This window comes from Babylonia areolata, chromosome 1 (assembly GCF_041734735.1).
Source record: "Babylonia areolata isolate BAREFJ2019XMU chromosome 1, ASM4173473v1, whole genome shotgun sequence".
NCBI lineage: Eukaryota > Metazoa > Mollusca > Gastropoda > Neogastropoda > Buccinidae > Babylonia > Babylonia areolata.
In genome coordinates this window covers 30,243,080-30,255,434 of record NC_134876.1, presented here as the reverse complement: position 1 = coordinate 30,255,434, position 12,355 = coordinate 30,243,080, and the positions used below count along the sequence as shown (strand labels likewise).

Here is a 12,355-nt window from a genome sequence, read left to right as displayed (position 1 = left end):
GTCCTCTGCATTTGTAGCCCACAAAATGAACGTAGCAGTGCTCTGAGTACAGATGTTCGTCTAGCTCTTGGTTTTCTATTTTTAGAATTATATATTTGCAAGATTTAATTTGTTTACACCCTGAAAAGGTTATGTCGTAACGATACGATAGCAGATACCATTCTTTTACTTCTAATGTTTGTAAAACTCAGGGGAGGAGATTGATAAATCGTAACAACAGAATGAAATACTGAGGTGATCAGAGGACAGGCTGCATTTGCCATCAGAAATGGTAGCAAAGGGGAAACTGTTGCTCCAGTAACAAAATTAACATTGCCAATTCAGAACTAAGATAATGCTCTGCTAATTAGTGTTAGACCAATGCTCTACTGAATCATTTATGTCCTCCCAATCAAAATGGGACATGGTTATTCACATATTGAGAAATGTAGCTTGATCTGTTAAAAAAAAACAAAAAAACTGCCTGAACTACTTCAAGTGCGTCAACCAAAGCTTTCTTCGGCTTTATTTCTGTTACTTTGAAATAGTGTTCCCTATTACTCTGAAAAAGCCATTTTTTTTCCTTAGAAAAAAGGCAGTTTTGTTGTGTATAACAGCAAGCTTCTACCTTAGGTTTCAGTTTAAATTTCCTGATGACACAACCATTTTAATAATGGATTGATAATTTGGGAAAATAAATATTTCTGTCCATCTCCAAAGACTAGAAAATTTACAAAATATTTAATTTGGTCTCTAAGGACCGATAAGTGTTTATAACTGATTTGTATAGAGTACTTTTTATTGTTTATTCATGTCTTACATCTTCATGTAATTTAGTTACCACATTTTGATATTTCTATTGCGTCATTTGTTAACAGCTGTCGGGATAGATTGCATTTTCTGCAACTTAAGACACTGGTCCTGAGCACTGTACTGCTTGGTTTATCCAAGGGCAGTTATCACATCTTAAAAGTCTGCTTTCATTTACCAACATTTGAAGACCACAAAAATGTGTAGATGACAGCTGTTTATCTTATGTTTTACCCCTCCAATACACACAGATGGTCTCTTTTAGGAACATCAAAAAACTTGAGTGCTCACTTTCCACCCCCAGTCCCTCTACTTTATCTTGAAAGTGTAGAAAAGTTGTGCATCTGAAAACCGTAAAAACACGTTTTATGAACCTGCACGCAAGCTGTTTCTAGTATGAAATCACGGTAAGATGAGGGAACACCATCATTCATTCTTGGCATATTCACTTTAAGAATCAAATTAAAAATGGCTTCATTTAAAACACCTGTGGTCAGCTATCATATATACAGACTTAAAAGTAAAGGATCTAAAATGGTGTATATTACAAAGGGAATACCATGCTTATAAATTATAACTTGCAATGGTTTGTGATAAAGGTGTGTGAATATAAAATTGCATGCAATACGAGAACCACATTTCCATGTTTTACAAATGACAGATTCCAAAACATTGTGCACAATCTTAAAACCACTGTTGTACTTGAAATATTCCCCAAATCTTGCATACATCACAAAAAATATTTAAGCATCATACAAGAAGAGAATTTTCTTATCCCAGCCAAACCGCATGACAACAGAACGGGTTCCCATGTATTAACATCCAGAATATACAGTAGAAATCAACTGCAGATTCAAGACCACCTCTCCTCCATACATACACCTCAAAAACCAGCCAGTCAAAAACACACTGCCAAAGTCTTTCATGCATAAAAAAAATATCCAAATTGAATGAAAGAGGATGCTCATGCATACAAAGCCATAAACAACTGAATACACAAAATAACTGAATAAAGAGCATTCACTGACTAAAAGATTTTTAAAAACGTGTATGATCACAGAAGAATGAATTAAAATTTGCCATTTTAAACGTGAATAATACAGCCACAGCAAAACTATTAAGTTAATAAACAACACTGAATACCACACATTTGTTTCTTTCTTTTGGTAAATGCACACACTGTTTAAAAAGAACTACTTTGGTGCTACGGGCACCTGTGAAACTAAGATGTTCTGGGGTGTAGTTTTCTTGGCACTTTCGTTTGGGTCTTTATCTGCAACCATGCTTATGTCAAAAAACACAATCTTGTTCTTGCTGTAACTGGATGAAAGAAGCTCCTTTTGTTTAATAAAACGGGTACAACCCCGACTGTTCATTCGGGCATTGACATTACCGTTGGTATTGCGAGGAATGTCTTTACATTTGACAATGGTGGATACACAATGAGAGGAGATCTGGCTGCTGTGAGGAAGCACTGAGACCCTAACTTGTCCGTTAAATGGGAACAGCAAATCTGCATCGAACTCTCCCTTTTGGAGCACAACAAATATCGAAGAATAAACCTCATCGCCATCACAAACCCCTCGAAAATCCAGACGCAGTCGTAGCTGCAAGGAAAACCAACTCATCAGAATAAAGAAATCTGATCAACATTAAAAAAATGAAATTTTAAATGTACAGATTCAGTTTAAAGTTTTATACTTGCGAATGGCATTTGACATTTATGTCTGTGTCTATCAAACCTTAAATCACGAATTGGACAGAGGCAAGAAATCAAGGGAAAAATGCCTCAGTGCACAATCAGTTTCCTGGCAATATATGAAAACCAGATCTGTATTGTTGACATTTTAAGTTTTAAATCAAAGTAAATTCCATAAATGGATGTCATTAACTTCTCTTACAGAATGTCTACATCTCATTAACTCACTCGCTGCCATTGTCCGCATATGCGGACATCGTCGGAGAAAGCGTTGGATGCCAATGTCCGCATATGCGGACTTGGATTTTAAAAATTTGTGCTGTCGGAGTGACGCGTCGGATGCGAAAATCAAAAGCAGATGTGATATCTTACGTCACCTCTGGTCAGCTTTTCATTCACAAACGCTGCGTGTGTGTCGCGATAAGCTCAACCGCAGGTGATAACAAAGCGTGCCCCCTGTCAGCTTTGTAAGTTGTTTGACAAGATGGCGTCACGGCGAAGTGTTCGACACGGTCGGAGAGGTGAAATGTTACTCAGCGTCGAAGATGCTTTGGAAATGATCCAAACTGAAGGCTCTGATGTCGAAGGAGATAATGTTGATTCTTCGGACAGTGAATTTGAACCAGATCCCGATGAACTAGAAATAGATTCGGCCGCTGAAGAGAGTGTTTACAATGGAGAGGAAAGTGAGTAACATGTGCCAGCAGATGAGACAGACACAGACGACGAAACCACTGAGGAAACGGACGATTTTGCAAGTGTTTTCACCAGTGATTGGACTGACAATTTTTCCTTTTTCCCTCTTTCACATCCCTTCACTGGCATACCAGGTTTATCAGCTGACTGGCCAGTCAACACCCAGCCGGTTGAGTTTTTTTCTTTGTTCTTTGATTTTCATTATGTAGAGACATTTTTTTTTTTGTATGTGTGAATTTCAACTTTCTTCACCACCTGTTCATACTTCATTGCATGCACTAGGTCTTCAGTTCCTCAAATAGTGTTAGAATGTGATGTGGAACATGTTGGTGTACCTTTCTGATGGGTGCAAAAATGCTAAAAAATACACAAAATATGGATGCCGCGATCAACATCAAGATGGTGAGTAAATACTTTGATTTTTTGCACACATATGGAACAACATTCCTTGCATACATATACTAAATATCAATTGTCTGGGTGTTTACTTGTTTTTTTTACAATTTTTTTCCCCATCCTATACAAACCCTGGGTTTTCAGGGATTGGCAAAGGCAAAAACTCTTGGCATGGAGTGAGTTAATGAACAGGATCACATTACACAAACATTATTCCACTTGAAGTATTTATTTCATTTACTTCCAAGTTTACTTTGAAACTATGTCAAAACATGAAGTCAGCTATGTAAGAGCTTTTCTTTTAAGCTCATAGTGTTTATTCTGAAAAAGAAATTTAGTAAAAACCTGTTTGAATTTACTTTTGACCCACTGAATTTTTAGAGATAGATAAAAAAAATATATATAAAAAATTAAAAAAACTAAGGGAAATTTTTATTCCAGTGGGCAGAAGTTTGTATTTAAGTCACCTTCTTACTACAGCATACCATATAATGTAAACTGAACATGCATCAAACACTATTTCAAGTGTTTGTGTGTGCATGTAGGTGTGTACGTGTCTGTGTAGGAGTGTGTATGTCGTTTGAGTGTGTTTTATGACTACTGACTTGTTACTGTTAAGTAACAAGCGCTTTGATTTGTAAGCACTTTGATTTGTCTGCACAAGATTCAGTGCTATATAAATACCATTATTATTATTATTATTATTAAGTGCTTTGAGAAGTTTGAAAGCACTATTTAAAACATACTATCGTTATTATCATTAATAATTCATCAACCTTTCTCAACCACTCTGGAGATAGGGGGAAAGGGACAGGGAAGGAACCAACCTGATAGCCTGGACAGGAGGTGTAGAACGGGGGGCTGAACACCATGTTGGGCAGTGGATTCATGTTGTTCATGTCCAGCTTCCACAGCAGACGTCCACTGATGGTGCGTTCCTTCAGCTGCTTTATGGACTGAGAGTGGTCCACCAGCTGTATGCTGGTGTCGGCAAGTTTGCTGCACACCAAAAAACGTTTTTGAAATTGGCCTGACCGAGGGCCTTCTGTTTAGAAGTGTTTCAGACAAAGGAGCCTGACAGGGGCTTTAGAACGTTTTGAATTTTGGGGAGGGCACCTAATTTGCATCATGATGTTGTAAGCTAAAAATCTCTTAAATGACCTTTCCACACTCCATTAAATGCAGAGTGTGTTGCTGTGCTTGTGAGCAGGAAAGTTATTTTCAAAGAGACTGGTTCATGTGAACAGTTGTGTCAACAATGGTGTCTGATCCAGTTTCTTCTCAGTCACAATGCAGACAACAGAATTATATGAAGGGGCCCAAACTGTGTGCTTCCTAGGATTCATTTACAAGTCATCAATGTGTGCAAATTTCGAACAAAACATATAGCTATTTTCATCATCTGAATGGATGATAGCAAAAGAAGGGAGGAAGTTTTATATTTTGTCCCAAACTAACTCATGTTACTGATCAATATGAAAGTTTTCAGTACATGAAATCTAATATGTTTTTTGGCGATTTTATTTCTTCACTTGCAAATGGGTTGTCTGTGTGGAAAGTCAGGGGGAGCTAATTGCTAGTACAGAGATAATGAAGTTCCAAACACACACAAGACAATTTTACATCATTCTAAACATGGTGCCTTTTTTTTTTTTTTTTTTTTAAGTGAAATACCCTATGTAACTGAAAGACACAAAAAATAGCCCTTTACATCTATACTGGTTATGTGTTTATGATTATTCTTTTCTTTTTCTTTCACTCAAGAAAGAACAACTTTGGATATCCTGATACATCAGTAATCATAATGTATTCTCACCCACTTCAACACTAATTTAGCTTTCTCTCTCTGTGTGTGTGTGTGTGTGTGTGTGTGTATGCGGGTGCGCACGTGCATGCGTGTATTCCAGTACACCTTTTTATAAAAAAAATCTTCAGTACACACGAGATTATTGTGATCAAATGTTAGCCTTCACAAGGCAAAGGCAACGAACTCTGAACGAAACCTTTTTTCCTCAGTCCTGAAAGGGCCACCAAACATTTTTCTTCTTTGAAGTATGTAGAACATTTGAAAACGAAAATGAGAAACTGAGGGAAAGTGGGACAAAAAAGTGTACTGGTACATAGTTAAGAAAACTATGGTGAGGAATTTTAAGAAGGCAAGAACTTATGGGGGATGGGAAGTCGAACAAAGTTTAAAAAAAAGAAAAGAAATCCCTTCAGTCTTTCTTACTGAGAACTATACATAAAACACACACACACGCGCGCGCGCACACACACACACACACACTAGTGAAGGAGGAAACAAAATAAAAAAGACTCCTGCTTTGATTACCTTTTGGTAACACAGAGTTCTTCACGCAGCAAGTCATTGGTCATTGTAAGCTCCACAACTCTGTTCATCAGCATTGACAAATGAGTCTCCGTGCTGCTGTCATAGTGCTTCTGCATGTCTTTGCGTTTGTCCTGAAAAAGAAATTCATTCCAAAGTCCTATTTCACTTTCTGCTATATCCTCTAAATCACCCACTGTGATTCATCAAATTGCATTACTCTTCAGTATAAAAAGAAAAATCATTTGGGATCTGAACAGCACAAACCAGATGATGTAAGCATATATGTGGAGTGATGGTCTAGGGGTAACACACGTCCACCTAGGCAGCGAAAGAATCGGAGTGCAATGGTTCGAATCACGGTATAGTTGCCAATATTTTCTCCCCCTCCACTGGACCTTGAGTGGTGGTCTGTAAGCTAGTCATCCGGATGAGACGATAAAGTGAGGTCCTGCGTGCATCATACACTTTGCGCACGTAAAAGAACCCATGGCAACAAAAGGGTTGTCCCTGGCAAAATTCTGTAGAAAAATCCACTTCGATAGGAAAAACAAATAAAATTGCACGCAGGAAAAAACACAAAAAAATGAGTGGCGCTCTCAGTGTAGCAATGCTCTCTCCCTGGGGAAAGCAGCCCTGAATTTCACACAGAGAAATCTGTTGTGATAAAAAAGAGAAATACAAAATATATGAATGGACATGCTTTAGCAAACTGTGCATGATTGTAAAGCAGATAGAAATGGATCTGACCATCTAAAATGTTTTGATAAAAGACACTCAGCAAGCATAGCCATACACACACACTCAATGACACACACAGCGTATGTGTAGCATATAGTTTCCACACACAAAGATGACCATTTTTACACAGCTGTTCTCAGAATCTTGAGAAAGCCTGGACACAGTTTTTTTTTCACAATTGTTTTATCTTTGTCTCTAAGTTAGACTGCTGTTGATGGCCTTTGCCCCAAAAAGGTGACAGACGATAGTTTGTCTGTTCATGTACACACTTGTCAAAACTGTGCACATACCTCCAAACGTATGCAATTTTCCTATTCAAACTAAACTAAACAAAGCTATAACAAAAGGCAACACAGACATTACACACCTGAAAGTGGCAACCAACAGAGCGGAATTTGCACACCACGTTGGCCTGAGGACAGGAGCCAGTGGTGGAGTCCATGTGACGAGCAATTTCAGCGCGGGCAATACCAGTCTGGCCACACAAAGTGCAGGGCACTGGAAACTTGGGGCAGTCCACCACCTCATGTTTCTGCAAATAACAATAATGTACATTTATATAGTGCCTTTTCTAAGAGATCATGGCACTTTGCATGAAAGAAAAAGTTGCAAATTACATTGAGTTTGTCATAATTTTCCTTTTTTTTCTCCCTACAAATAATGCCAGCATTCATTCATCCCACTGAACAGAATGGCAAGATTTCTGATCATAACCCCATCCATGAATCTTGTGATTTTAAAACATAGCAACTAAGTTAATGTAGACGGGTAAGCCTCATTTCCAAAACAAGAATTCTATGCAGGTTTGACTGTCTATCCGTAACAATATACCACTTTCATACAATGAGCTATTTGTGTCAGTTGGGATATTATCTCTTTTGCCACCGTAGTTCACATGTCCCAATTCCATCATCCACTCATCAAAGCACAAATCTAAATATAGGTCTGAAAAATTAATCTTTGAAAATGTGGTACCTTACAAAATACTCAATTTTCAGGTTCTTTCTGCCACTAAAAAAAATAAATAAATAAAAAAACAAACAAAAAAACCCCAACAACCAAAGAAAAGAAAGTAGGTCATAAACTCAAATTTAAGGCTAACTTATCAAAGAAACTCCCACCAGGGAACAGTATCAACAATGATGATTTCAACTCTGCATTTCTTTTCAGCTGATCTTACATGAACCTTGACGAAGACAATGCTCTCTTTGCAGTGACTGCAGATGACTGTTCGCTGAGGGCATTCCTCTTTGTGTTCAGTCATCTGACCACGTCGCAATGTGGCCTGACAGCCGATGGGACACTGCACATTCTCCATTGGGCATTCCTTCAGGTGTTTCTGTTGAAAAAAAATTGCATGCACATATCATATAACTTCAATGATTGATTGACAGAATAGATATATAGATATTTTATAAGCATCATGTCAGCTATCCTTGCAGTGTCAGCATGACATTAATATTGAATAAATGTTGGCCACATAAAAATAAAAGTTGATATCAAGATAAACACAACTCACTGTTTACCAAAAACTAAATATAATCAAAAATGACAAATCTGTTAAACTTGCTGCAGTATTTTTAATACCTATGAGTCTGTTAGTGTTACAGTATTTCTTTACACCTATACTATAAGTCTGTTAAAGTGTTTCTCAACACCTATCCACTGTCTTTACAGTGATCCCAAATCAAGGAGTGAAAGGATTGCATAAAACGAAACACTCAATCTTGATTGAATGTGAAGTCAATTCAAACAGAAAGAGAGAGAGATAGAGAGAGAGACAGAGAGAGAGAGAGAAGTTAAGACAAAACTGAACTTGAAGGTGCTCTGCTTCTGTGTAGGTCCTCCAGATAGGATGTGCATTCTATCATTTCAGCCAAAGCAAGTGAAACCCATTTCATCCTTTGGAGATGTTATGTACAGCTACCATCCAACAATCACAAGCTTCAGTCCCACACATGAAGAATCACATTCTAACAATTTGCCAAGTATATTTCTCTCATCTTCCCTCGCTACTTTTACGGACAAAATTCTCTATATGTCCACTGTGAATGGACTTTACCACACACAAAAAAAAAGAAGAAAAAAAAGAAGGAAAAAAGTTTATTCTTAAAAAAAACAAAAAACGACCAATTCTCACCATTTTAAAAATGCACATCAGGTTAACATTGGTGTCTGATGCCTCACCTCAGAATCACGTATTTCTCCTGTCCAAGTGCATTCTTCATTGCTGTTCTTGCACTTGACTTTCAAAGACAGTATTTCACGGCGCATTGCAACATCGTTGAAGAGCTGCAAAGGAAACATTTTCATCTTTGTAAGAAAAATAAGACAAAGAAATGAAGAGGATGAAGTGGGGCCAGGTGGTGTGTGTGTGGAGAGGGGGGGGTGTGGGGGGGGGGGGGGGAAGGGGGGGGGGTGGAGGGGGGAGAGAGAACTTTCTTAACCAAGAAAGGACATTGCATTTATGATGAAAAAAAAAATCTCATAGCAGAATATTAACATCCTGACCATAAAAAGCTGACACAGGTTGTGAAAAAGCCAAAAATATATTGGAAATCATTTCGATGAATTCATCCTTGAGCAGATCTATGCAGATAATCAATAACAAAACCTTGACAAAGCAGTTAGACTTTCTTCCAACAAACTGTTTCGGACTGGAACATCATCAGTGATGCTACACAGTCCATGCAGAGTTCATCAGAAGCTTCAAAACTCAAGATTTCCATGGAGCCAGCCAGCTGATCACCCACCCCCCCACCCCCCGTTACAACATTTGTCAGTCAGGTGAATAATGCAATATATGCCTATCAAGAAGATCAAGATCACATAAGATCAGTGTTGGCTAGATTAAGGTGGGTAGGGCGGAGTGGGTACTGCACCATGGAAGCATTTCCATTTTTGTCAACAGTCTCACTAATAGTCTGCAAAAAGGAAAACTGAAAATGAGTTTCACAGTTTCTGAATATATATAGTTCTACAGTTACTTTACCATATTTTAAAAATTGGATATTTCAAAGATCCAAATAAGTACCATGGTCCCTTCCAACTCGGGTCTGGATTATCCTGCAAAATCTGCTGTGAAAAGGATCAAAATTTCATACTCAATATTACTCAAGTGATCAGAATAAAATCCCTGATATCACATGTGACAAAATTAGTCAGGCTATTAGCATATACTTTACCAAATTCTGGACATATCAAATATCAATATTAAATTATATCATACAAATATATAAACTATAATTTCCTAACTCAGTGATGATATGGTTACTTGTTTTACCAATTTGTCATTAGAAATGCCATAATCATAAAAACAATGTTGAATCTCACTTGTTCTGATCTACGAAGAGCTGTCTTATCCACAGGGCATCTTCCCCATGGTTTATCACTGGAAACAAATCACAATATGAAAGATTACCTTTCCAACTTAAACTGTTTTTTCTAATCATTTCCAACTTTTTTTTCTTCTAATTTCAAGCTCAATGACAGCATAAAATTCTGAATGGGCAAATTCAGAATTCTTTCACAGGCGAAAACAATGCATGATCTCACTCAAGAAGACAAATGGATAAATTTCATGGATCATTTAGCAACTGTATTGAGCAAGCAAGCAAAAATTAAGTTCATGCAAGAAAAAGCAGAGAGCCTATATAACAAAGAGAGACATGGGGGAGGGGAGTTAGGAGAGAGGGGAGGGAGAGAGAGGGGGAGAGAGAGAGAGGAGAGAAAGAGGGGAGAGAGAGAGGGGGTGGGAGAGAGAGAGGGGGTGGGAGAGAGGAGGGGGAGAGAGGGGGGTGAGGGAAGGGAAGGAGGGAGAGAGTTTACTGTCAATTTTATTCAATCTAATGTTAGAGAATAATTTAATATTGTCATTAAATTGGAACAAAATTAAAACCTATGCATTTGATATACCATAAGACCAGGCCCATGATCCAAACATGCCCATCTCCCACCTTTGCAGTAACTTTTTGATCCAGACATGAGCCTCTATCAAAAAGCAAAATAAGTTTATACTCTTTTACTTTAACCGCTTAAATAAATTTGACACAATGACTTTTAATCGATAAAAATTATTTCACACAAAATACACCAAAGACTAAACAGTGTGCCTGACCCAGCCACTCTAGTGATGCAGGACTTGCAGAACCGATGGCCACAGACCGTCTGCATGGCATCACGCATCACATTAAGGCAGACCGGACACATGTACTTCACGTCCACTTGCTCCCCTGATGCCAGTTCAACATCATAGCCATGGTCTTGAACCACACGATTTTGCTGAGAACCACCATTAGATGCCATTCTGCAGAGGGAAAATATTGACACCTAGGTAAAAACATATCTTTCTGCAAGTCACACACAATTTCATCTGCAGTGAAAACAGTAGTTTCTCACCCACCCCTCCTCTCTCCTAACTCCCCAAACCCCCAAAATCTTCATTGATCTCTAAAATGCTGAAGGATAAATACAGGATGATGGAAGGCCACTGCACATACTGTACCCTCCCTCCCTTATGGAGGACCTAAAGAGAACTATTTGAATAATGGAACAAGCATGGCAAGAGATTAGTTATCTTTTTCTTATGGCAAAAGATTAGGTATCTTTTTCTTGTGACTGGGGTAAGGAATAATCCTATTGTTATGACTAATACTGTTTTTTTGTGTGTACTTGCTAACCCAATCTTAAATGATATTTTGTGTATGTGTGTGCTAACAATGCAAATATTAATGGGAAAATAATTAACCTGTCGGTGTGTACAGTGCTAGTAAAGTGTAGCTCACTTACTTCTGATATCACCACACACAATAACTACATTCTGGTTAAAAATAATTTTTTTTTTTTTAAAGCAGAAGAAAATAAAAGTGAGTCCTACCCCCCTCAAAAGTAAGCCCAAACCAAATTCAAAACACAAAAGCGGAGGCAGTTATAAACTGCCAGCCCCTACAACTTGCAGTAATGGCCAACAAGTGAGAAAAAAATCACACAGGATAAGTGGGCTAAACCGAAACTGCAATTCTCATCACTATCGTAGGAGAACAAAATGGACAGTTCCCGTTATATTCAGGGTATGGCCTACCGAGTATTACTGTTGGTACTTGTCATAATTATCTAAGTTCACAATATGAAAAGCTGTGCTTATTTTCATTTGAAGAAATTTGCAAAACAACAGGGACGGTGAAAATTCTTACTTTTGTGCAGAATGTTTCGGGTGCTCTCTCACGCCGTGTGTCACTGTCGTTGTTGCTTGCAGAACGCCCTCGTGAGCAGCAGTCATACCTTCCCGCGAGCGAAAGAGAGAAGCGCTTTGATTGGTTAATGCGCATAAATTTCCAGAGAATAGCTTCCCTTGACCTAGGCAACCAACATGGCGTCTCTCATGGCATTGAAGTCTCCTCTGATCAATGCATTTACCAAACTCCTGTCACCGTTGAGCAGCGTAGGTGCTATTCGGTGTGCCTCCAAAAAAGCAGGCGCGACATCAAGAAATAAACGAAAGAGAACGCCAGGGAAAAGCCGGGGTTGGAAGCGGCAAGATGGAACATTCGTTCACAATGGCGAAATTCTTGTCAGACAGTTGGGACTTCGCTACTATCCAGGGGAAAACGTACGTCTTGGCAGAGACAACACCTTGTACGCAATGACCGATGGAAAGGTGGTTGTTACCAGTGAAAAACTTTCGCCGTACCCTGATAGTCCGTTGT

The 12,355-nt window shown here is 38.4% G+C and overlaps 1 protein-coding gene across 1 annotated transcript; it reads right to left on the bottom strand.

Annotated features, from left to right (window-relative positions):
- Nucleotides 1-1,582: 1,582 nt before the first annotated feature.
- LOC143279151 (TNF receptor-associated factor 6-like) lies at nt 1,583-11,455 on the bottom strand. The gene is made up of 8 exons (XM_076583366.1): nt 10,768-11,455; nt 9,984-10,041; nt 8,838-8,942; nt 7,831-7,989; nt 7,018-7,221; nt 5,913-6,043; nt 4,408-4,579; nt 1,583-2,396 (listed from the first exon to the last, which is right to left on the bottom strand). The coding sequence occupies exons 1-8, from the start codon at nt 10,953-10,955 to the stop codon at nt 1,983-1,985; spliced, it is 1,431 nt and encodes a 476-aa protein (XP_076439481.1). The 5' UTR covers nt 10,956-11,455; the 3' UTR covers nt 1,583-1,982.
- Nucleotides 11,456-12,355: the final 900 nt, after the last annotated feature.

Bases quoted from the DNA above. Each gene is read 5' to 3' on its own strand.
- LOC143279151 (XM_076583366.1), bottom strand. From the start codon at position 10,955: ATGGCATCTAATGGTGGTTCTCAGCAAAATCGTGTGGTTCAAGACCAT. The intron at 7,222-7,830 runs GTAAGATCAGCT...ATGATCTCTTAG, and splicing joins TTGTCTTCGTCAAGGTTCAT to AAAAGGCACTATATAAATGT. The intron at 6,044-7,017 runs GTGTGTAATGTC...TTTCTTTTTCAG, and splicing joins CTGTTGGTTGCCACTTTCAG to GACAAACGCAAAGACATGCA.